General features: G+C 43.4%; 1 protein-coding gene across 6 annotated transcripts in view; it reads left to right on the top strand.

Moving 5' to 3' along the window:
* dysf (dysferlin, limb girdle muscular dystrophy 2B (autosomal recessive)) overlaps nt 1–27,028 on the top strand; it is a 391,959-nt gene that overhangs the window by 216,884 nt on the left and 148,047 nt on the right. For all 6 annotated transcript variants that reach the window (XM_072256784.1, XM_072256786.1, XM_072256783.1 and 3 more), the window contains one exon: nt 23,988–24,169. In XM_072256784.1, the coding sequence (XP_072112885.1) occupies nt 23,988–24,169 (182 nt within the window). The remainder of the gene's footprint in view (nt 1–23,987; nt 24,170–27,028) is intronic.

Below are 27,028 nucleotides of genomic sequence, written 5' to 3'. Positions count from 1 at the left end.
GGCTTGATGGGCCGGATGGCCTACTCCAGCTCCTATTTCTTATGTTCATATGTTCTTCTGTTGAGATGGGTATGGAGGGCTGTGCTCCAGGTTTAGGTCGATGTATCTAGTATTAGAGCCACGCATCTGTTCTCTATCTGCATTGCACTCTGTGTTGTGTGTTTATTATGGTAACTAGTCACGTGAGTGGGGGCGTGGTAGCAAAAGGAATTAGTTACATATTCTTATTTCTGGAGCAGATTGTAGTTTGGAACTAGTGGAGGTCATACCTTTTGCTGACTGCTGAGATAACGCTGAATAGTGTTTAACTTCCACTTAGGTACACTTACATTCATCACTTTAAGATTGTATGTTCACTAATTGCGAATAAGGGATTCGACATTTGGAGCAGTCATTGGGCTGGAAGCACGCTGGGCAAGTCGAACAACACTGCGGTGGTCACAGGCTAGCGGCATTGTTTTGTTTTGATTTTAGTTTTGTTTTGCTGCTACAATTCCTTAGATTAACAATTTGGCATGGACTAGGTGGGTCGAATTGCCTGATTCTGTGCTGCAGTGCTCTATGGCTCTGGAGGCCATGGGTTTAGTGTGAGGGGAATCTGAGAGGGGGATTCTTCACTCAGAGGTTGAGTGTGGAACGAGTGTGGATTTGGTGGATGTGGGTTTGAATGCAATATTTAAGAGAAGAAATGCTTGGATGGGAGGGTATGGAGGACTATGGTCCAGGTGCAGTTTCTGTTCAGGTCAGTACAAACTAGAAGGGCCAAATGGCCTGTTTCTTTGCTGTAGTATTCTATGACTATAAAGGAAAGGAGTGAAAAATGACAGGAGTTGGTTGCGCATGAGAAGCTGTAACGATCAGGTCAGACGTGGAGGGCCGGAGTGGTGTAACGCAGACTCTAATTCAGACGGTCGTTGGTTATAAGGGATGGTGTATAAAGTATGTGTGGGCCACACACAGAGGAAGGAGAGAGAGAGAAAGGGAGCAGTCACAACATCAAGACCACCGAGGGTACACTGAGACCCATTGTAACATTATGGGGGGAAGAGGATGAGATGAGGGACAGAGGATGGTACAGGTAAAGTTGAGGTGGGAGACGGAATGAAGGACAATTTTTCCCCATCCTGGCTTTGATCTGACGCTGCTTGTAAAGGTCGCCAGGGGAAGGCTGTGGAAAGTAAGATTTGCGCTTTCATAAAAAATGAGATCTGTTTTCCCACCGCAGTTTGTACCCGGTGGCAATGATTGAGAGCTGAGTGTACAAGCTGTAACAGTCCTGTCCAAGTCGCAGCAGGCAAGGGTTTAGAGCGATGTACATATTCTAGTTTATTGTGAAAAGTTATCCAACTGGGACCTGTTGGAAATTCTTACAGCACCAACTTAATGACCTCAGATCGAGGAAAGGAATTTTATTCTTGCCGCAAATCCTTCCTTGGTTGCAAGAAAAATAAAACAGTCACTGGTTTTTTTTGCGCTTTTCTCAGACAAGTGACGTGCTCTCCACTGGTAGCCAATACTCTCTTTATTTTGTGCTATTTCATTCAAGGTTTTCCTGTTAAAACATAGAACCAGAACATTACAGCTCAGTACAGGCCCTTTGGCCCACAATGTTGTGCCGACCTTTTAACCTTCTCTAAGATCAGCACAGACTGTGCTTAGCACATAAACTTAAAACTATAACAGATGCAAAGTCATAAGGGAAGACACTTTTAAACACCCACTCAAAACCTGTTTACTTACATCTTTTTACCTTTCATTTTCAAATTTACACTTTATCCCATTGTAAAGCACTTACACAGAAACATAGAAAACCTACAGCACAATACAGGGCCTTCGGCCCACAAAGTTGTGCCGAACATGTCCCTACCTTAGAAATTACTAGGCTTACCTATAGCCCTCTATTTTTCTAAGCTCCATGTACCTATCCAAAAGTCTCTTAAAAGACCCAATCCTAGGTGGAGGGGCCGGTAGTGCTGAAGAAACAGGGAGTCTGCAGAGAGACTTGGATAGATTGGGAGAATGGGCAAAGAAGTGGCAAATGAAACACAATGTTGAAAAGTATATGGTTATGCACTTTGGCAGAAGAAATAAACGGGCAGACTATTATTTAAATGGGGAGAGAATTCTAAGTTCTGAGATGCAATGGGATTTCGGAGTCCTCGTGCAGGATACCCTTAAGGTTAACCTCCAGGTTGACAATAGACAATAGGTACAGGAGTAGGCCATTCAGCCCTTTGAGCCAGCACCACCATTCAGTGTGATCATGGCTGATCATCCACAATCAGTACCCTTTTCCTGCCTTCTCCCCATATCCCTTGACTCCGCTATCTTTGAGAGCTCTATCTAACTCTTTCTTGAAAGAATCCACATGTATGGGGTCTTTCTTTTTTGTTAAATTTAAAATGGCTTCTTTGTTATGTTATACTGGGGAATGCTGAGAAAGTCTCTAACTAGACAGTTGCTTGGGTTATTATAGATAGCAGGGTGCTATTAACCAATGGGTAGTCATGTATCATTTTGTTTTCGGATACAATGCTGTCTCATATGACTGGGAACGGGGTTTTGGCGGGGAGTCGGAGGAGAGATGGGGAGGACGGCGGACGTGCGGAAAGGCTCCGGTCGATCACTTCGGGTGGTCCCAGGAGTCGGGTGGTCGTCCAGAATCGATTGAGCTCCAACGGTTGCGTGTGAAGAACTTGGACTTTGATAAATGTTGGCACTTTTTTTTTCATTACTTCCCTTTCTGTATCGAATTTTTATTAATGTTGTAGAATTAATAATATCTATAAAGTGTACTTGTTAAAATTTACTGGGTGTGCTGGCTGATGATTGATGTTTGGGCTTGATTCGGGTGGCAACCGACCCTGTGGGGAGTGTTGAGGCAGGTGCTGGGTGGGATTTCCCCTAGACTTATACGAGCCAATATAACTGAATGTTACACAAAGAATTGGCCTCCACTGCCTTCTGAGACAGAGCATTCCACAGAACCACAAACCTCTGTGTGAAAAAGTTTTTCCTCAACTCCGTTCTAAATTGTCTACCCCTTATTCTTAAACTGTGGCCTCTGGTTCTGGACTCCCCCAACATCGGGAACATGTTTCCCACCTCTAGCATGTTCAATCCCTTAGTAATCTTATATGTTTCAATCAAATCCCCTCTCATCCTTCTAAATTCCAGTGTATACAAGCCCAGTCGCTCCAATCTTTCAACATATGACAGTCCTGCCACCCCGGGAATTAACCTGGTGAACCTATGCTGCACTCCCTCAGTAGCTAGAATGTCCTTCCTCAAATTTGGAGACCAAAACTGTACACAATACTCCAGGTGTGGTCTCACCAGAGCCCTGTACAACTGCAGAAGGACCTCTTTGCTCCTATACTCAATTCCCCTTGTTATGAAGGCCAACATGTCATTAGCTTTCTTCACTGCCTAAGGTACCTGCATGCTTACTTTCAGTGACTGATGAACAAGGACACCTAGAACTCATTGTACTTCCCCTTTTCCTAACTTGACACCATTCAGATAGTAATCTGCCTTCCTGTTCTTGCCACCACAGTGGATAACCTCACATTTATCCACATTAGTTGAGTTGGTGGTGAAGAGGGCGAATGCAATGTTGGCATTCATTTCTATAAGAATAGAGTATAGGAGCAGGGACGTGATGTTGAGGCTCTATAAGGCACTGGTAAGACCTCACTTGGAGTACCGTGGGCAGTTTTGGGCTTCTTATTTAAGAAAGGATGTTAGAGAGGGTTCAGAGAAGATTCACTGGAATGATTCTGGGAATGAGAGGGTAAGCATATGAGGAACGTTTGACCACTCTTGGACTGTACTCCTTGGAGTTTAGAAGAATGAGGGGGGACCTCATAGAAACATTTCGAATGTTGAAAGGCATGGATAGAGTGGATGTGGCAAAGTTGTTTCCCATGGTGGGGGAGTCTAGTACGAGAGGGCATGACTTAAGGATTGAAGGGCGCCCACCCAGAACAGAGATGCGAAGAGATTTTTTTTAGCCAGAGGGTGGTGAATCTATGGAATTTGTTGCCACAGGCGGCAGTGGAGGCCAAGTCATTGGGTGTATTTAAGGCAGAGATTGATAGGTATTTGAGTAGCCAGAGCATCAAAGGTTATGGTGCAAAGGCGGGGGAGTGGGACTAAATGGGAGAATGGATCAACTCATGATAAAATGGTGGAGCAGACTCGATGGGCCGAATGGCCGACATCTGCTCCTTTGTTTTATGGTCTTATGGTATCCATCTCCACCACCGTTGCTGGCATTCCATTCCACGCACTCATCACTCTCTGCTAAAAAACTTACCCCTGACATCTCCTCTGTACGTACTCCCCAGCACCTTAAACCTGCGTCCTCTTGTGGCAACCATTTCCAGCTCTGGGAAAAAGCCTCTGACTATCCACATGATCAATGCCTCTCATCATCTTACACACATCGTCTGTATGAAACGTATTCTATCAATACGTGAACATTATTATTATTTATTTTCTCTCAGCTCAAGCTGATAAAACCTGAGGTACGAGCATAGCCAAACACACTCATTTGTCAATTGCTAGGGACTTTCGGACTATTCTAGTGGTGTTTAATATTGTGGCTTTCTGAAGATTTACATAGATATTGTTGTGTAGGCCTAATTGTTTAATGCTGTTGTGTAGAGCCTTAGGGATGACACCATTTGTAGATATTACTATTGTGACAATGTATACCCTGGTCATGTTCCAAACTTTGCAATTTCCTCTTTCAATGCAGCATATTTCTGGTGTTTTTCACTTAATGATTTCTGTATGGTATGGATGAATAAAGATATGCATGAAAATGATTGAAGAAAAGACAGCTACATAAGGAATACTGAAAAATAGTAACCATAGGGCATAGAAAAATATGAGAGCTATAGTCAGGAGGGAAATTCGGAATGCCAAAAGGCAAGTTGAGAAGGATATACCAGATAATGCCAAGGTTGACCCTAAGAGATTTTTTTCCATACTTTAGTAGTAAAAGCAAAATCAAGGAAGTGTATTAGGAGTAATGGGGTGTTAAATTATGCAGAGAAGAACATATGTTTTGCTAAGTATTCACCTGCAAAGATATTAGCAGTATGCTAGTAAGTGTAGAGAAGAATGAGGTTGTTTAAAGTGCACAGAAGCGATTAGGAAGGCTAATAGAATGTTGGGCTATATGATTTACTCAGTGGAGTTCAAGTCAAAAGACGTTCTCCTTAAGCTCGATAATGTACTTGTGAGGTCACACCTCGAACCCTGTGTACAATTTTGGTCTCCATATTGTGTGAATGATGTGAAGGCACTGGAGAAAGTCCAGAAAAGGGCGACTAGACTCATTCCAGGTCTACAGGGTATGAGCTATGAAGAAGGACTGAAAGGATGAAATCTTTTTAGCCAAAGTAGATGTAGAATGAGAGGAGACAGGATAGAAGTGTTTAAAATTATTAATGGTATAATTAAGATGGATGCCAGTTGCTAATTAAAAATTAATCCATCATCAAGGACGCGGAGCCATAGGTGAAGACTGGTTAAAGGGAGATTTCAGACTTACATCAGGAAGCATTTCTTTACACAGTGAGTTGTGGACACCCAGAACAAACTACCTGGTTGTGTAGTTGAGAGCAGTGCCTTAGAAACTTTCAAATCTATAGTCGATAGTTATTTCAACACACTATGTGAATAGGAATTTGGCAAGCTTTGTTGGCCTGTTCTTATCAAAGACTTTCTAATGTTCTAATGTGTGTTTGGAATGGCTATGTCTGTTAAGTAAGTTGTTCTTGCTTGTTTATCCTGCATTATTATAACTGGCTGGTTATTTTGAATTGTCCTATCTGTAATATGCTTTGTAGAACTCTGAGTCTAAAACTGGATCAGCCTTGTATTTAGTAAGGTATGGTGCCTTTTATGTGTTTGTATTTTAAAGCAAGATTTTGGTGAATGATGTTTGCCACTTGATTGTGCCTGTGTAAGTAATCAGATTGATTTAAACTGCTGCAGGATCCTGTAATGGGTTAGATTGTTTCTTGTTTTTCTTGGCATTTTCTACATTTATCATCTTGAATCTGTTGGTCTTTCATTATGTATTTTTGATCATTTTTGTGTCAACTACCTGGTCCACTGTTGCCACAAGGAATCCTTCTCTTTCTGGGAAGAGTCTCCAGCTCTGAGCCAAGTGTTCGATGCTTTCTTGTCGACATCCAGGCTGTTCAGATTGTGGGGATGTCTTCCATAGGGGGGGTGGGGGGTCACAGTGATAATTTCTTCATTATTCTGAGTTGTGCTGTTATTTAAGTTTAGTGGTGTGTACTTCTTATCAGAATTGCACATGCTTGTGTGGAGTGAGTACTGAATCCCATTTTCGTTGATGAAAATATATTCTTTGAAGGGTGCCATGAGCACCTATATGGGTCCCAGCTATGCCTGCCTTTTTGTTGGCTTTGTGGAACAGTTCATATTCCAAGCCTATACTGGAGTCCGTCCCCCACTTTTCCTTCGCTACATCGACGACTGCATTGGCGCTGCTTCTTGCATGCATGTTGAGCTGGTTGACTTCATTAACTTTGCCTCCAACTTTCACCCTGCCCTCAAGTTTACCTGGTCCATTTCCGACACCTCCCTCCCCTTTCTTGATCTTTCTGCCTCTATCTCTGGAGACAGCTTATCTACTGATGTCTACTGTAAGCCTGTGGACTCTCACAGCTACCTGGACTATTCCTATTCCCACCCCGTCTCTTGCAAAAATGCCATCCCCTTCTCTCAATGTCTCTGCCACATCTGCTCTCAGGATGAGGCTTTTCATTCCAGGATGAAGGAGGTGTCTTCCTTTTTTAAAGAAAGGGGCTTCCCTTCCTCCACCATCAACTCTGCTCTCAAACTCCCATTTCACGTACACCTGCTCTCATTCCATCCTCCCACCACCCCACTAGGGATAGGGTTCCTCTTGTCCTCACCTACCACCCCACCAGCCTCCGGGTCCAACATATAATTCTCCGTAACTTCTGCCACCTCCAACAGGGTCCCACCACCAAGCACATCTTTCCCTCCCCTCCTCTTTCTGCTTTCCGCAGGGATCGCTCCCTACATGACTCCCTTGTCCATTCGTCCCCCCCCATCCCTCCCCACTGATCTCCCTCCTGGCACTTATCCTTGTAAGCGGAACAAGTGCTACACATGCCCTTACACTTCCTCCCTCACCACCATTCAGGGCCCCAGACAGTCCTTCCAGGTGAGGCGACACTTCACCTGTGAGTCGGCTGGGGTGATATACTGCGTCCTTCTTTATATTGGTGAGACCCAATGTAGACTGGGAGACCGTTTCGCTGAACACCTACGCTCTCCGCCAGAGAAAGCAGGATCTCCCAGTGGCCACACATTTTAATTCCATATCCCATTCCCATTCTGATATGTCTATCCACGGCCTCCTCTACTGTAAAGATGAAGCCACACTCAGGTTGGAGGAACAACACCTCATACTCCGTCTGGGTAGCCTCCAACCTGATGGCATGAATATTGATTTCTCTAACTTCTGTTAATACTCCTCCTCCCCTTCTTACCCCATCCCTTATTTATTTATGTATGTATTGATTATTTTTTCCTTTTTTTTCTCTCAATTTTTTCTCTCTCTGTCCCTCTCACAATAACTCCTTGCTTGCTCTCTATTTTCGTCTGGTGCTCCCCTCTCCCTTTCTTTCTCCCCAGGCCTCCCATCCCATTACCCTCTCCCTTCTCCAGCTCTGTATCCCTTTTGCCAATCAACTTTCCAGCTCTTAGCTTCATCCCTCCCCCTCCTGTATTTTCCTATCATTTCGGATCTCTCCCTCCCCCTCCCACTTTCAAATCTCTTACTATCTCTTCTTTCAGTTAGTCCTGACGAAGGGTCTCGGCCCGAAACGTCGACTGTACTTCTTCCTATAGATGCTGCCTGGCTTATTGCGTTCCACCAGCATTTTGTGTGTGTTCTTCGAAGTTTTATCTGACTGTTGTGTAGATTTTTAATATCTGTTATTCCTCTTCCTCCTTCTGTTTTAGGTAGTGTTAATCTAACTGTGATTTCTAAAAGTTGTCATTTTGATTCTTATTTTTCTCTGTAAATTATCCAGATTGGTTTCAGACCAAGATATCATGTCAAAAAATATGTTAAAAGAATGGGTATAGTGAAAGTGTTTCTTGACTTTGTTATATTTTTACTTCTAGGTGTGTCAAGGTATAATTTGTTTAGTTGTTTCTGATTTTATACCCAATTTAGTAAATTAGAGAGTGGGTTTAAAGCTAGATAGAACCATAGTGAGTTTAGAGAGTCGTCTTGAAAAATGCCTCGGTTTATTTTGATAATAGTGGTTGTTCTTTTTTGGTTCTTTATTATTATTATTAGTTTTATTTTTTCTCAGCTCAAGCTGGTAAAACTTGAGGTATGGACATAGTCAAGCACATGCACTTCTCATTCGCTAGGAATTTTCTGACTATTCTATTACGGCTTTCTGAAGATTTACATAGATATATCACTGGGTAGCCCTAATTATTTAATGCTATTGTGTAGTGACTTTGGGATGGTACCAGTTACAGATATTACTACTGGGACAGTGGTGACTTTCGAATCAGAATCAGGTTCAATATTAAGCAGCAGTACAATGCAATACAAAATACTATCATCATCATCATCATCAGGTGCCATGCCCAGTTTGAGCTTTGACTGCCATGGCCCACACACTCCTGTTTCGGGTCAAGTGGATCAGTTCATTGGTATTCATTTCCTGCTGTCTCCATCATCATTTGTCTTTGCCTTCCTCTTGCTTTCTTCCCTTCAACCTTTCCCATAATTACCGTGCATTCTAACTCCTCTTTCCTAATGGTATGTCCAATGAAGTTACATTGCCTTTTCATGATCTCATACATTATTTCTCTTTTTGTGTTTGCTCTGTTCATGACATCCTCGTTAGATATCCATTTCGTCCATAACAGGAAATACTACAGAAATAAATAAATAAATCAGTAAGTCATTAGAGTAGGTATATATGTGTGTATATTAAATAGTTAAATAAAAATAGTGCAACAACAGAAATAATATAAAAACAAAAAAAGTAATAAGGTAGTGTTCATAGGTTCAATGTCCATTTAGAAATCAGATAGCAGAGGAGAAGAAGCTGTTCTTGAATCGCTGAATGTGTGCCTTCAGGCTTCAGTACCTCCTACCTGATGGTAACAGTGAGAAAAGGGCATGCCCTGGGTGGTGGGGGTGCTGAATAATGGACACCGCCTTTTGAGACACCATTTCTTGAAGATGTCTTGGATACTACAGAGGCTGGTACCCAAGATGGAGCTGAATAATTTTACAGCTTTCTGTAGTTTCTTTCAATCCTGTGTAGCTCCCCCCCCCCCATACCAGACAGTGATGGAACAACAGTACATTGAGTGTTTTAGGTGACAAACCAAACCAAATTTCCTCAAACTCCTAAGTGAAATATAGCTGCCAACTTGTCTTCTTTATAGCTACGTCAGTATGTTGGGATCAGGTTAGATCCTCAGAGATCTTGACACCCAGGAACTTGAAGCTGCTCACTCTCTCCACTTCTGATCCCTCTATGAGGATTGGTTTGTCTTCCTCATTTTATGCTTTATTGTTATTGTTATTATTAGTATATGGTGAGAAGTATTACTCCATTTGAGTTGATGTTGCCAATATCTTCCTTTCCTATGGGACCTTTCCAAAGTTTGAAGTCCCAGCAAACCCTGGGATTGTAGTCCCCTCAGAGAATTATCTTATCTACCTTATCCTTTTATTAAATTCTCATGTGAGTCCAAAGTTGGTGCATAAGCACCCACAATGTTTGCCACCTGGTTGTTGGCAAGCACAAAACAGATGAGAGGTTCACTGATCCCCACAGGAAGTTCAGAGAATTGACTGACTAGTTGGTTCTTTGTTGCAAACCCATCACCATTAGTTGCCTTCCCTTTCCAGAAAACCTTGTAATCATCCTTCACCTCCTTCAGTTGCCTTTCACAAGCCAGATGGATTACTTAGAGAGAGCAGAATCGGAATCAGGTTTAATATCACTGGCATATGTCATAAAATTTGTTGTTTTGTGACAGCAGTACAATGCATTGGAGAGGGTTCAGAGGAGGTTCACGAGAATGATTCCGGAAATGAAAGGGTTACCATATGAGGACTGTTTGATGTCTCTGGGCCTGTACTCACAGGAATTCAGAAGAATGAGGGGAAATCTCATTGAAAGCTATTGAATGTTGAAAGGCCTTGATAGAGTGGATGTGGAGAGGATGCTTCCGATGGTGGAGGAGTCTAGGACCAGAGGGCACAGCCTCAGAATAGAGGGACATCCAGTTAGCACAGAGACAAAGAGAAATTTCTTTAGCCAGAGAGTGGTGAATCTGTGGAATTTGTTGCCACAGGCACTTGACGGTCAAGACATTAAATATATTTAAGGCAGAGGTTGATAGATTCTTGATTGGTCGGGGCATAAAGGGATATGGGGGAAAGGCAGAAGATTGGGACTAAGAGTGAAGAGAATCGGCAATGATTCAAAGTTTGTTATTAAAGTACATAGATGCCACCACATATAATCCTGAGATTCATTTTTCTGTGGGCATACTCAGCATATTTATAGAATAGTAACTGTAAGCAGGTTCAATGAAAGATCAACCAGAAGACAACAAACTGTGCAAATGCAAATATAATAAATAGCAATAAATAATGAGAACATGAAATAACAAGATAATGAGTCCTTAAAGTGAGATCTTTGGGTGTGTGAGAGCATCTCGATGGATGGGCAAGTGAGTGTAGATCCCCTTCTGTTCAACAGCTTGATTGTTGATGGGGTAGAAACCGTTCTTGAACCTGGTGGTGTGAGTCCTGAGGCTCTTGTATCTTCTACCTGATGGCAGCAGTGAGACTGAAGCATGGCCTGGGTGGTGAGGATCTCTGATGATGGATGCTGCTTTCCTACAACAGTGTTTCATGTTGATGTGCTCAATGGTTGGGAGGCCTTTTCCAGTGATGTGCTGGGCCAAATCCACTACCTTTTGCAGGATTTTATGTTCAAAGACATTGGTATCCCCACACCAGGCTGTGATGCAGCCAATCAATACACGCTCCACCACACATCTATAGAAGTTTGTTAGAGTTTTTGATGACTTGCCAAATGTCCACAGACTCCTCAGGAAGTAGAGGTGTTGCTGTGCTTTCTCTACAATTGTGTTTATATGCTGGGTCCAGGACAGGTCCTGTGAAATAGTGACACCCAAGAATTTAAAGTTGGTAACCCTCTCTACCTCTGATTCCCCAATGACGACTGTCTCATGGACCTCTGCTTTCCCTCTCCTGAATTGTACAATCGGTTCCTTTGTCTTGCTGACACTGAGTGAGAGGTTGTTGTTATGACACCATTCAGCCAAACTTTCAATCTCCCTCTTGTATGCTGATTCCTTACCACCTTTGATACAGTCCACAATAGTGGTGTCACCAGCAAACTTGTATATGGTGTTGGAATGCTTAGCCATGCTTAGCCATGCAGACATAAGTGTAGAGTGAATAGAGCCGGGGGCTAAGCACACAGCCTTGTGGTGCACCTGCGCTGATGGAGATCGTGGAGGAGATGTTTTTGCCATTCTGAACTTCAGGACCACTTTGCTTTTCCTTCCTATGTCATTGGTACCAAGCAAAGAGAAGTGAGCACATCCTGGGTGATGGAAGTCCTTAATCATGGATGCTGCCTTTTTGAGGCATCCTGTTTTGCAGATATCCTCAGCTTCAGCTTGTACGGGAGAGAGAGGAGATGATCAATCAGAGTTCCAGGGAAGTAGTTGCCCCTAAGCTGCAAGAAGCAAGCAGCTGGGTGACTGTCAGGACAAATGGAAATGCGAAAAGGCCACTCCCCTCAATAATACCATTTTGGATACTGTTGTAAGGGATGACACCCCCAGGAGAATGCCATGGAGACCAAGTTACTGGCACTGAGCATGGGTCCGTGGTGCAGAAGGGAAAGAGGGAGAAGAGGGGAGTGGTAGTAATTGGGGACTCAATACTCAGAGCAACAAACAGGAGATTCTGTGGATGTGAACGGGACACCCAGATGGTATGTTGCCTTCCAGGGGCCAGGGTCAGGGATGTCTCGGATTGTGTCCACACCATTTTGGAGAGGGAGGGGGAGCAGCCAGATGTCTTGGTACATATTGGTACCAATGACATAGGAAGGAAAAGCAACGAGGTCATGAAGAGAGAACTTAGAGAGCTAGGTAGAAAGCTGAGAAGCAGGATTTCCAAGATAGTAATTTCTGGATTGCTGCCTGCGCCACATACCAGTGAGGGTAGAAACAGGATGATTTGGCAGATAAATATGTGGCTGCGTGGCTGGAGCAGGGGACAGGGCTTCAGGTTCTTGGATCATTGGGATCTCTTCTGGGAGAGGTATGACTTGTAGAAAAGGGGCGGTTTTAAACAAATTTGGCAGGGGGTGGGAACTGGAGTGATGGGACTCAGAATGGGACAGATGGTAAAAAAAATAAAGATAGCATGCAGTCAGCCTGTCAGGAAGGGCAGACAGATGTCAAGACAAAATTTCAGCCAGCAGGGTGAGTATCTGTGCATTAGGGATGCAGAATCAAAAAGGGTAGCAAATACAGACTCAAAGTGTTCTATCTCAGTACATGAAGTACAAAAAATAAGGTGGATGACCTTGTTGCACTATTACAGAGTGTCAGGTATGATGTTATGGCCATCACTGAATCATGGCTGAAGGATGGCTACAGTTGGGAGCTGAATGTCCAAGGTTAGACATTGTATTGGATGTATAGGAAGGTAGGCAGAGGGGGTAGCATGACTTTGCTGGTAAAGGATGTCATCAAGTCATTAGAAAGCTGTGACGTAGGATTGGAAGATGTTGAATTCTTGTGGGGTCAGTTTAGAAATTGCAAAGGTAAAAGGACCCCGATGGCAGTTATATACAGGCCTCCCAATGGTAGCTGGGATGTGGATCAGAAACTACAACCGGAAACAGAAAAGGCGAGTCAAAAGGGCAATGTTATGATTATCATGGGAGATTTTAACATGCAGGTCGATTGGGAAAATTGGGTTGGTAATGGCTCTCAAGAGAGTGAGTTTGTCGAATGCCGATGAGATGGCTTTTTAGAGCAGTTTGTCATTGAGCCTACTAGGGGACCAGCTATACTGGATAGAGTGTTGTGTAATGAAACGGAGGTGACTAGGGAGCTTAAGGTAAAAGAACCCTTCGGAGGCAGTGATCACAATATGATTAAGTTCAACTTGAAATTTGGTAGGGAGAAAATAAAGTCTGACATAGCAGTATTTCAGTGGTATAAGAAAGGAGTTGGCTAAAGTAAGTTGGACAGAGATGCCGGCAGGGATGACAGTAGAGCAGCAATGGTGTGAGTTTCTGGGTAAAATGAGAAAGGTGCAGGACACATGTATTCCAAAATCAAAGAGATACTCAAATGGCAAAATAGTACAACCGTGGCTTAAAAGGGAAGTCAAAGCTAATGTAAAAGCAAAAGAGAAGGCATGCAACAAAGCAAAAAATAGCAGGAAGTTAGAGGATTGGGAAGCTTTTAAAAACCTACGGATAGCAACTAAATGAATCATTAGGAGGCAAAAGATGAAATATGAAAGGAAGCTAGCAAACAATATCAAACTGGATAATAACAAGCTTCATCAAGTATGTAAAAAATGAAAGAGCGATGAGAGTGGATAAAGGGCCGCTAGAAAATGAGGCAGGAGAAATAATAACGGAGGACAAGGAGATGGCTGAAGAACTAAATGAGTACTTTGCATCTGTCTTCACCGTGGAAGACACTAGCGTTGTGCTAGATGTGAGTGCTCTTACTATTACAAGACTATTACAAGGTGCTCAAAAAGCTGAAAGATCTAAGGATACATAAGTCCTAGGGTGAACTGCATCCTAGGGTTATGAAAGGGCTAGCGGTAGGGATTGTGGTGGCATTAGAAATGATCTTTCAAAAATCATTAGACTCTGGCATTGTGCCAGAGGACTGGAAAATTGCAAATGTTACTCCACTCTTTAAGTAAGGAGGGAGGCAGAAGAAAGGAAATTATAGACCAGTTCGCCTGACCTCAGTGGTTGGAAAAATGTTGGAGTCAATTGTTAAGGATGAGGTTATGGAGTACTTGTGACACAGGACAAGATAGGACAAAGTCCGCATGGTTTCCTTAAGGGAAAATCTTGCCTGACAAACCTGTTGGAATCCTTTGAAGAGATTACAAGCAGTATAGATAAAGGGGATGTAGTGAACATTGTACATTTGGACTCTCAGAAGGCCTTTGACAAGTTGCCACAAATGAGACTGCTTACCAAGTTAAGAGTCCATGGTATTACAGGAAAGTTGCTGGCATGGTTAGAGCATGGCTGATTGGTAGGAGACAGCAAGTGGGAATAAAAGGATCCTTTTCTGTTTGGCTTCCAGTGACTAGTGGTGTTCTGCAGGGGTTGGTGTTGGAACCGCTTATGTTTATGCTGTATATCAATGATTTAGATGATGGAATAGATGGCTTTGTTTCTAAGTTTGCAGATGATACGGAGATTGGTGGAGGGGCAGGTAGTGTTGAGGAAACAGGCTGGCATGAGAAGGACTTGGACAGATTGGGAGAATGGGCAAGTAAGTGGCAAATGAAATACAACGTTGGAAAATGCGTGGTCATGTACTTTGGTCCTAGAAATAAATGTGTGGACTATTTTCTAAATGGGGAGAAAATCCAAAGTTCTGAGATGCAAAAGGACTTGGGAGTCCTTGTGCAGAACATCCTCAAGGTTAACCTGCAGGCAGAGTCGGTGGTGAGGAAGGCAAATGCAATGTTAGCATTCATTTCAAGAGGTCTTGAATACAAGAGCAGGGATGCAATGCTGAGGCATTATAAGGCACTGGTGAGGCCCTACCTTGAGTATTGTGAACAGTTTTGGACTCCTCATCTAAGAAAAGACGTGCTCGCATTGGAAAGGGTTCAAAGGAGGTTCACAAGAATGTTTCCAGAAATGAAAGGGTTATCATATGAGGAATGTTTGATAGCCTGGGTTTGTACTCACTAGAATTTAGGAGGATGAAGGGGGATCTCATTGAAACCTTTCAAATGTTGAAAGGCCTAGACAGAGTAGATGTGGAGAGGATGTTTCCCATGGTGGGGGAGTCTAGGACAAGAGGGCACAGCCTCAGGATAGAGAGGCACCCTTTTAAAACAGAGAGGTGCAGAAATTTCTTTAGCTAGAGAATGGCGAACTTGTGGAATTTATTACCACATTCAGCCGTGGAGGCCAGGTTGTTGGGTGTATTTAAGGCAGAACTTGATAGGTTGTTGGTTGGACACGACATCAAAGGTTACGGGAAGAAGGCTGGGGATTGGGGCTGAGGAGGGGAATAAAAAAGTAGCAGCCATGATTGAATGGCGGAACAGACTCAATGACCAAATGTCCTAATTCTGCCTCTATGTCTTATGGTCTTTTAGAAATGAGCAACCCGGTAGTGTAGCAGTTAGCACATTATAGCGGTAACGATCACCGATCACGGTTCAGTTCCTCTCACTGTCTGTAAGGAGTTTGTATGTTACCCCACGACTGTGTGGGTTTCCTCCGGGTGCTCTGGTTTCCTCCAACATTCAAAAGACATACAGAACTGTGCAAAATTCTTTGGTGCATATATACAGTTGGTATATATGCCTGTATATAGTATAGAGTGTTGGTGCGTGGCCAAGTGGTTCATCTAGTGATCTGAAGGTCGCTAGTTCGAGCCTTGGCTGAGGCAGCGTGTTGTGTCCTTGAACAAGGCACTTAACCACACATTGCTCTGCAATGACACCGATGCCAAGCTGTGTGGGTCCTAATGCCCATCCCTTGGACAACATCGGTGGCGTAGAGGGGAGACTTGCAGCATGGGCAACTGCCGATCTTCCATACAACCCTTGCCCAGGCCTACGCCCTGGAAACCTTCCAAGGCGCAAATCCATGGTCTCACGAGACTAACGGATGCCTATATAATATAATATAATATAATATAGAGCTAGTATATATCAACTGTATATATTTCAGGACATTTTGACAGCAAGAAGGTGGAGATGTTGTGTTCCATGAAGAATATTAAGGATATTAAGATTATTAAGACTTTTGCACAGTACCGTAGTAATTTTATGTATTGCCCTGCACAGCTGCCACATAAAAATCAAATTTCATGACATGCATGAGTGATGATAAGCCTGATCCTGATACGGGTCTCTATTGTGGACTGAGAGCAGGGAGAAGGGAATCAACATTGGGAAAAAGAGAAGGGAGAGGGGAGGGAGCAGGAAGCAGCATGGAGACAGTCTGTAATGATCAATACACCAATTGTTTGGAATCAAATGGCCTTGTCTTGTGTCTCAGAGCTGGGTGTGTCTCCACCCACGCCACCTCCCCATCCCGGAATTTCTCTGCCACCTGTCCCACACCCTCCTGGAACCCTCCACCCTCACCATTCCTAACATCCTTTGCTCCCGCCAGATTTACAAATTCGCTCTCTGATCCACATTGGCGAATACAGTACTGGCCAAAGTCTTAGGGACCCTGGATTTCCAGAAGGTGTTCAATAAGGTGCCACATGAAAGACATCCATAAGATAAGGGTGCATAGGGTTGGGATGAATGGAGGATTGGTTGACTAATAGAAAGCAGAGAGTTGGGATACATGGGTGTTACTCTGGTTGGCAATCGATGGTGGACAGTGTGTTACAGGGGTCAGTGCTAGGCCTGCAACTGTTCACGATGTACATTAATGATCTGGGAGGGCTCTGAGTGTAGCGTGTCTAAGTTTGCTGATGGTACTAAATTGAGTGGAAAAGCAAATTGTGCAGAAGATACGGAGAGTCTGCAGAGAGATATAGATAGGTTAAGTGAGTGGACAAGGGTCTGGCAGATGGAGTACAATGTTGGTAAATGTGAGGTCGTCCACTTTGGAAGGAAAAATGAAAGATCAGATTATTATTTAAATGGTAAAAAATTGCAGCATGCTGCTGTGCAGAGAGACTTGGGGGTGCTTATGTATGAATCCCAAAAGGCTGGTTTGCGGGTGCAGCAGGCTATCAAAAAGGCAAATGGAATGTTGGCCTTCATTGCTAGAGGGATCGAATTTAAGAGCAGGGAGGTTATGCTGCAACAGGGTATAGGTGAGTTCGCCCTTCGTGCAGAACTGGTCTCCTTACTTGAGGAAGGATATACTGGCTTTAGAGGTGGTGCAGAGGAGGTTCACCAGGTTGATTCCAGAGATGAGGGGGCTAGAGATTGAGTCACCTGGGACTGTACTTGCTGGAATTCAGAAGATTGAGTGGAGATCTCATAGAAACATATAAAATTATGAAAGGAATAGATACGATAGAGGCAGGAAAGTTGTTTCCACTGCTAGGTGAGACTAGAACTAGGAGACGATTCAGGATGGAAATGAGGAGGAGCTGCTTTTCCCAGAGTGGTGAATCTGTGGAATTCTCTGCCCAATGAAGCAGAAGAGGTTACCTTAGTAAATATATTTAAGACAAGGTTGGGAATTAATGGTTCTGAGGAAAAGGCAGGGAGGTGGAGATGAGTCCATGGCCAGATCAGCCATGACTGTTGACCTACTCCTGCTCCTATTTCTTATGTTCTTATAGATGCATATTTGTATATACACCAAACACACACACACACACACACACACACACACACACATACACACACACACACACACACACACACACACACACACATATATATATGCCTCGGACTTTTGCTTTTGCACAGTACTGTAAATGTGAAGGAGCAGATTTTCCACACAGAGGGAAATCCTCATTGATTTGATTTGATGTAATCTATGCATTTCACTGCATATTTTGATGTACATGTGACACATGAAGCTAATCTGTAATCTTTTAGGACTTAAAACAGAGAATCAGCGGGGGTAAAATGAGTAATGTAATGTCTTTGGCAAGTTGAAATGTTGTCTAAAAATAAAACTGAGGAGAGGAGGGACTACTCATGAGCAAAGGGAAATTTGGTCTGGGTTTAGAGGAAGTGGGAGATGCGTACATCACATTGGCATCCACCAAGGAGAAGTTTATGGGGGCTTCATGAGTTCAGATGGGCATGCAGATATTTCAGGACATGTTGATAGCAAGAAGGTCGAGATGTTGGGTCTAATGAAGAATTTTAAGGTGAATAAGTCTCCAGGACCTGATGGTATCTATCACTAGTTATTGAGAGAGGCAAGAGAGGAGATTGTTGTCTTGGTCACTGGCAGGGCAGTTGCCATACCAAGCCGTGATGTGCTGAGCCTTATCCACAACAATCTACCTCATTATGCCCTTGCACCTTGTCTGCCTGCAGTGCACTTTCTCTGCAACTGTTACACTTCACTCTGCGTCCTCTTATTGTTTTCACTCGTACTACCTCAGTGCACTGCTATGTCATGTGGCTGGCAGTCAACGAACGACACCAAGCTAGGTTGAACTGAACTGAATATTCCTGGATTATTTCGATGACTTTGTGGTTTGATGTTTTATATTCTGTGTTCTTCACTTGCTTTTTTTTTGCTGTTTGCTCAGTTTGTTTTTTTTATTGTGATTGGGGAGGGGGAGGTTAATGTTTTTCTTTGAATGGGCTCCATGGTCTTCTTCATTTTGTGGCTGTCTGTGGGAAGACAAATCTCACGGTTTTGTAATGCATAGTAAATGTACTTTGAACCTTTGAATCTTTTGATGAAGTGATTTGTAGGGAGGGCAGGCGGAACAACTTTTCACTGGACCTTGCAAATGTGACATTAGCAAACCAACTTACAAATTTACCAAAAGTAGAAATATGGCCAAATAAATGGAGATGGAGTTTCATCTTGCCAAGTGTGAGGTGTCGTACTTTAGGAGGTCAAAGGTATGAGGAAAGTGTACAGTTTATGATAGGACTCTGAGGAACATTGTTGTACAGAGAGATCTTGAGTTCTAGGTCTATAGCTCGCTGAAAGTGACAACACAAGTAGACAGGATGTTAAAGAAATTGTATGATATACTTGCCTTCATCAGTTTGGACTTTGAGTTTGAAAGTTGAAAAGTCATAAATTGCAACTGTATCAAACTTTGGTTTGTTGGGACCAACATTCCCTCCGATTATTTTTATAGGTGCACAGACCACCCGTATCTCTGAGCAGGAAATTTTTACGTGTTCTGAAAACTGAGCAGCATTTTAAATGTTTTTTTGGTAATAAGCGTTCTATGAGTATTTAGAATGAAAATTGAAAAATCACAGACTTTTGATTTTATTTATTGATTGAAGGATATAATAAAATACAGTACAACCGTGGCAAATCTTCATACATTTCGTGAAACTCTTTCTAGCTGCGTCTAATTCCAGCTGCATGGCAACAAAGGCTATGTGCGTGGAAGCATTTGAGTTAGCGCATGGCCATGTGGCCACATAGCTTAGAGGGAACTGTGACTGGGTCACTTTTGGAGTATGTGTGTGGTTCTGGTTAGTATGTTACAGGAACAGTGTAGAGGCTTCGGAGAGGGTGCACAAGTTCACCAGGATTAGAGGGTATGAGCTATAAGGAGAAAATGGTCAAAGTTGGGATGTTTTCTCTGGAGTGATGGAGGCTATGGAGAGATCTGATGCATGTTATCAGACTAGATAACTTGAACTAGAATATAAAAGCAAGATGTAATATTGAGGCTTTATAGGGCATTGATGAGACCTCACTTGGAGTATTGTGAGCAGTTTTGGGACCCTTATTTAAGAAGAGATGTGCTGACATTGGAGAAAGTTCAGAGGAGGCTCACAAGAATAACTCCTGAATGAAATGATTATCATATGAGGCAGTGATTGATGGCTCTAGGCCTGTACTCACTGGAATTTAGAAGAATGGGGGGGGGGTCTCTTTGAAACCTATTGAATGTTGAAAGGCCTAGATAGAATGGATGAGAAGAGGGTGTTTCCTTTGGTGGGGAGTGTAGGACCAAAGGACACAGCATCAGAAAAGAGGGACATCCATTTAGAATGGAGAAGAAGAGGAATTTCTTTAGCCAGAGGGTGGTGAATCTGTGGAATTCGTTGCCATGGGCGGCTGTGGAGCCCAAGTCATTAGGTGCATTTAAAGCAGAGGTAGGTTGGTTCTTGATGGTCAGAGCAGGAAAGGTTATGGGGAGAAGACAGGAGAATGCGGTTGGGAGAGAGAATAAATCAGCCATGATGAAATGGTGGAGCAGACTAAATCGGACGAATGACCTAATTCTGCTCCAATGTCTTATGATCTTACGGTCTAAGTTTATAAGGTTATGGCAGCTTAGATGGGGTTCATGGTCAGAATATTTTCCCAAGATGGAATTATGAAATACTAGAGGGTGTAGGTTTAAAATGAGAGTGGGTTGGGAAAGTTCAAAGGAGATTTATGAGGCAAGTTTACTTGTACAGAGAATGGTGGGTGGTCTGCTTAGGAAGGCGGTAGATGCAGACAAGACAGAACCATATGAAAAGCATTTAGACAGACGCACAGGAACAAAGAATGAAGAGATAATGGACCATGTACAGGCATGGTCTGAATACCTTGACTCTGTTTTATTCCTCCTGGTTCAATCCCTTCCTAGCTATGTCCATGACATTTCACATGCTCTGGATCTTTTCAGTGACTTCAAGTTTCCTGGCCCTAATTGTCTTTACCCAGACAGTTGATAAGGTGTTGTTCCTCTAACCTGAGTGTGACGCCATCGCGACAGTAGAGGAGGCCCTGGATGGACATATCAGAATGGGAAGTGGATTTAAAGTGGGTGGGCATTGAGAGATCCTGCTTCTTCTGGTGGACAGGGCGTAGGTGCTTGACGAAACGGTCTCCCAGTCTATGTCGGTTTCACTGATATACAGGAGGCCACACCAGGAGCACTGGGCAGTGTGTATGACCCCAGCAGACTCACAGGTGAGGTGTCGCCTCATCTGGAAGAACTATTTGTGACCCTGAATGGTAGTGAGGGAGAAGGTGTAGGGGAAGGTGTGGCACTTGTTCCACTTGCAAGTGAAACCCCACTGGTTTCCTTGGCTGTGTAAGTCTAGGGAAGACACCCTCGGTCCCGCCAAACCTGTGAGATTGGAACGGCTCTCCCACTCCAAGCCCTGCTTTGTGTGGATGCTGTGTAATTTGCTACCCTGTTACAACTCAGTGCCAAGAAATAACAGACAGCACACTAAAGGAATTATACTTATGAATTTTACTTAACAAAAGGGTTAGTAAAGAAAAGAAAGAAGAAACAAAAAGGGCCCATTATAATTAAATAGTGAAATGTGCGCAAGTTGGAGCTCATCTTGAACTTCTCTATCACTCATACACTGGACCCTCGGTCTGTGTGAAAGAACAGACCACCTTCCAAACGTCGTTCACAGCCCATCTCAAACAAATGGTCTCCCACTGGGTCGTAATCTACAGCCGGTTCTCCCCAGCATCTTCTTTCTTCATCTCCTGCCAAACAAAAACCCCAAGACTAACCTTAGTGCCCCTCAACAAAAAAAAATCGGTTTCACCATCCTAACTGAATGGTACATATTTCTCATCATCCCTTATCTCTAACAATAACCCGAACAGGCTGAAAGCAGAACAGCTGCTCTTACAGAGCGGCCAAATGAAATACCTACAGCATAACAGTAAAGGTGTGAACCAGGGCATTACAAAAGGAATTGTCGCAATGAGGCCACACTCAGGTTGGAGAAGCAACACCTTATATTCTGTCTGGATAGCCTCCAAACTGATGGCATGAACATCAATTTCTCGAACTTCTGGTAATGTCCCCGCTTCACCATTCCCCATCCCCTTTTCCCTCTGTCACCTTATCTCTTTCCCTGCCCATCGCCTCCCTCTGGTTCCCCTCTGCCCTTTTCTTTCTTCCATGGTCTTCTGTCCTCTCCTATTTGATTCCCCTTTCTCCAGCCCTGTTATCTCTTTCACCAATCAACTTCCCAGTTCTTTACTTCTCCCCTTCCCCCTCCCAGTTTCACCTATCATCTTGTGTTTACCCCTCTCCTCCCCCACCCCAACTTTTAGATCTACGCCTCATCTTTTTTTCTCCAGTCCTGATGAAGGGTCTCAGCCCGAAACGTTGACTATACTCTTTTCCATAGATGCTACCTGACCTGCTGAGTTCCTCCAGCATTTTGTGTGTGTGTTTATTAGTTATGGTGAGAGGATCATTTTCACACCTGGAAGATGTTAAAAGTGGGGTTCCACAGGGATCAGTTTTGGGGCCGCTGCTGTTTCTAATTTACATTAATGATTTGGTTAAGCACATAACAAATAAACTAGTGAAGTTTGCAGCTGACACCACATTAGGGGGATGGGATGATAACATTCAGGCAGCTAAATCAATACAGTTAGATCGAAACAAAATCCAAACGTGGGCAGGTAAATGGCAGATTAAATTTAATGTGAGTAAATGTCAAATATTACATATAGGAAGTAGAAATATTAGATATAAATATACAATGGGGGTCTTGAATTAGAAAGTGCACTGCATGAGAAGAGTTGAGGTGTCCTTGTAGACACTATCAACATCACCATCACCATCAACATATGGACAATACATAGAAGCAATTAGGAAGGCTAATAGCATGTTGGGCTATATGATGCGCAAGTCTAGAGACATTCTCCTTGAGTTCTATAATGCACTTGTAATGCACTCAGGGTTGTACGCCTTGAGTACAGTTTTGGTCTCCATATTTTGTGAGGGATATGAAAGTATACTGGAGAGAGTTCAGAGAAAGGCAACTAGACTCATTCCAGGTCTGCAGGGATTGAACTATGAAGAAAGATTGAAAGAATTAAATCTTTTTTGTCCAAGTTGACATAGAATGAGAAGAGACATGATAGAAGTGTTCAAAATCATTAAGGGAATAAGTAAAGTAGATGCCAGTTGCTAATTAAAAATTAATCCATCATCAAGGATATGCGGCCATAGGTGGAGACTGGTTAAAGGGAGATTCCAGACTAACATCAGGAAGCATTTCCGTACACAGCGAGTTGTGAACACACGGAACAAACTCCTTGTTGAGGTACCTTGGAGACTTCCAAATCTAAACTCGATAGTTATTTTAACACACTATGTGAATATAAATTTGCCAAGCTTTGTTGGACCAAATGGCCTGTTCTTGTCAAGAACTTTCTGATGTTCTAATGTTCTCATTATTACCATCAAGGAGGATGTACAGGAGCCTAAAGACATACACTCAAAATTTTAGAAAACATTCTTCCCTTCTGCCATGAGGTCCAACAAACACTACCTCACTATTCATTTTTGCACTAGTTACCTATTTATTTATTTAGAACATAACACTGTTACAGTGCTAATGACCCAAGTTCAGTCCTGCTGCTGCCTATAAGGAGTTTGTACTTTTTCCCATGACCATGTGGGTTTCCTCCAGGTGCTCCGCTTTCTTCCCACATTCCAAAGATGTACGGGTTAAGATTAGTAACTGTGGGCGTGCTGTATTGAGGCTGGAATGAGCTGCCAGCACAAGTGGTGCATGTAAGCTCGATTTCAAAGTTTAAGGGAAGTTTGGATAGGTACGAGGATAGTAGGGGTATGGAGGGTTCTAGCCCCAATGCTAAGCGATAGGAGTAGGCAGATTAGATGGTTTGGGCATGGACTAGATGAGCTGAAGGGCCTGTTTCTGTGTTGTATTTCTCTATAACTCTGTGAGTTAGGAATAGGGAGTTATGGGCATATGATGTTGGTACCAAATGCATGGTGACGCTTGCGGGCTGCCACCAGCACATCCCCGGACTGTGTTATACACTTTTTTCAATGTACGTTTCGATGCACGTGTGACAAATAAAGTTAAACTTTAAAATCTGTTTAGTAATGTTTTTATGTCTTACACTGTACTGCTGCCACACAAAGCAACAAGGTTCACGACATACGTCAGCGATAATAAGCCTGATTCTGATTCCGACTGAGTGATTATCGTGCTGTTACAGATCCATACGCCATCGTCTCGTTCCTGCATCAGAGCCAGACCACGGTTACCATCAAAAGCACCTTGAACCCCATCTGGGACCAGACGCTGATCTTCCACGAGATCGAGATCTTCGGTGAGCCAGGATTCTTCGGCACTAAACCACCGGATATTGTGGTTGAACTGTACGACCATGATACTTACGTAAGTATGAGCAGTCACGCCCACTGAAGGTCAATCTTCCACAGCGATAGGTGGAGGCCGTTCAGCCCTCCCGAACCTGTTATCAGGTCAGCAGGCCATTCAGCTGCATGGGGATAGGAGGTCTTGCATGCTCTTGAGCTTGATAGGAAGCAATTAGAATCACACAGTACAGATGCAGACCCTTTGATCCATCTAAGCTTTCCCAATTGCCCATATTTGGCCAATATCCCTCTAAACCGGGGTCCCCAACCTGGGATCCACAGACCCCTCAGTTAGTGGTCAGGGTCCATGGCACAAGAAAGGTTGGGAATCCCTTCTCTAAACTTTTCTATCCATGTGTCTTTTAAATGTTGTTGATATACCTGTCTCACCCATTTCCACTGGCAGCTTGTTCCACACATTGGGGACTCTCTGGGTGAAAAGGTTGCTCCTCCAAGTTCAGAAGTTCAAAGTTCAATGTAAATTTGTTATCAAAGTACATATATGTCACCATGTTACTTACTTACAGCTCGTTACACCACTGGCGTTTAGAGCAGCAATGAAGGTCCTCCGTCTCTGGTAGTGTTCAGGGCTTCCTTCATCGTGTCAGTAGTTTCCTCTCGATTTTCACTACTGTCAGTCGTGCAAGTCCCAGGTGGACACTCAGGAATGTCGCCACACTCAGATGTAGGAGGAATCTTCTTTGCTGTTACCGTAACAATTTTGTTTTATCAGTCAGGGTTGTTACCCCTGAGCTGAACCACCAAATCTGGAGGACCTGTGGTCAGCTCTTAGTCTGGCCTCTACCCTTTGACCTGTTCATCATGGGTGACCCTACCAAGAGCCAAAGCATAAAGCCCTGTCTCCAGCTAACATAGCTCTCTGGGTCATTAAGATACGCAAGCCTCCAAACCACAACAAGGCTGAGGTCATCTTGGAGGATGTCAGCATATACTACCCTGAGATGTATTTTCCCCGTGTTCCTCATAAATCTCTCCACTCTCACCTTTAAACTCTGCCCTCTGGTTATTCATTCCTCTATCTACTACCCTCATGATTTTATACACCATTGTAAGATCACGCCTCATTCTCCCACTCTCCATCGTAAAAGTCCCAACCTGCCCACCCTCTCTCCATAACTCAGTCCCTCGAGTCCCAACAAATCTCCACGTGTACCCTTCAAACCCATTATATGGAGAAGGGTGTAGTTATTGTATGGAGAAGGGTGTAGTTATTCACCTGAGGTGGTGAAAGGTGCCACGAAAATACACAATCTTGTTGTACTACCAAGAACAAGCACCCATGGAGACCATTGACGATAAGACAAAGGAACAGAATTAGACCAATATGGCTCATCTAGTCTGCTTCAACATTTCATCATGACTGATTTATTATCCCTCTGAACCCCATTCTCTTACCTTCTCTCTGTAACCTTTAACACCCTTACTAATCAAGAACCTATTAACCTCTGCTTTAAGAATACCCAATGACTTGCTCTCCACAACCATGTGTAGCAATGAATTCCACAGATTCATCACCATCTGACTAAGGAAATATTTCTTCATCTCTGTTCTAAAGGGACATCCTCTATTCTGAGTCTGTTGCTGCTGGTCCTAGACTTCCCCACAATAGGAAACATACTCTCTATGACCACTCTATCTAGGCATTCAATATTCAATAGGTTTCAATGACATCCCATCACCCACCCATCCTTCTGCACTCCAGTGAGTATAGGCCCAGAGCTGGTGAAGCATAAATGTCAGAGTAGTGAGTGTGTCTGTGTTTGTCCTGCCTCAGGGATGAATACATTCACTGGGTTAGTAGTTGCAGGCATCTTGTGCCCCACTCCACTGTGGCATCAGTGCAACATAGGCCTCTTCCCTAAGAAAAGATTTTCTGGTATTGGACAGTGTGCAGAGGTGGTTCTTGAGAATGATCCTAGGAATGAAAGGGTTAACATATGAGGAGTGTTTGATAGCTCTGGGCCAGTACTTGCTGGAGTTTAGAAGAACGGGGGTGGGGGGTGTCTAATTGAAACCTATTGAATATTGAAAGGCTTGGATAGAGTAGATTTGGAAAGGATGTTTCCTATGGTGGGGGAGTCTAGGACCAGAGGGCACAACCTCAGAATTGAGGGATATTAGACATCCCACCCTGCAAAAACTCATTTCAGGGAGGTCTCAACCGGAAGTCTCAACCTCATAGCAGTCTATGCCAATGAATTTGTTAATTTTGCAAGACATCAGATTCACAAGTGTTTTGTGAGACAGCGGACTTCTGAATTCTGTCTTAATGTGCCATGTTCACAATAGCTGCTGTCTTGGTTGATGAGCAGGCATAGTTTTTTGCTATTTCTGAATCAGGAAACATTTTCCTGAATAGCTTGCCTGTGTGCTTACACACCTGGAATGGCAGGTTATGCTCAACGATGAAAGATGTAAAGTACACCTCAGCTCTAGTGACTTTCTCTATCAGACTTTGGTTTTCCGCTGAAGGGAACTGTGAAATACTTGAGCAGCCTTCCCTGCGCTTAGCCTCCCTAATATGTTGTGGTCCCTAAAAGAAATAAAAGCATAAGGTGTATCCTTATTACAGGTGTGCACTGCTTAACATCCATTCGGACAACGTCAGATCGCATATACGTCCGTAGTGTGTGTGTGTGTGTGTGTGTGTGTGTGTCTGTCTCTCTCTCACACACACACACACACACACACACACACACACACACACACACACACACACACACAAACACTGCCTGCAATAGTCAGGATCAGAACTTACTTTTTTACATTGAGATGGGGGATTTTAAATGAGTGATTTAGAAGTTCCGTATCTTCAAGTTCAAGTTTATTGTCACCTGGCTGATTGTCCACAAACGAA

The sequence above is a fragment of the Mobula birostris genome, chromosome 4, assembly GCF_030028105.1.
Source record: "Mobula birostris isolate sMobBir1 chromosome 4, sMobBir1.hap1, whole genome shotgun sequence".
Lineage (NCBI taxonomy): Eukaryota > Metazoa > Chordata > Chondrichthyes > Myliobatiformes > Myliobatidae > Mobula > Mobula birostris.
Note: the sequence above shows the minus strand (reverse complement) of the source record. Positions and strands in the feature narration are given on the sequence as shown.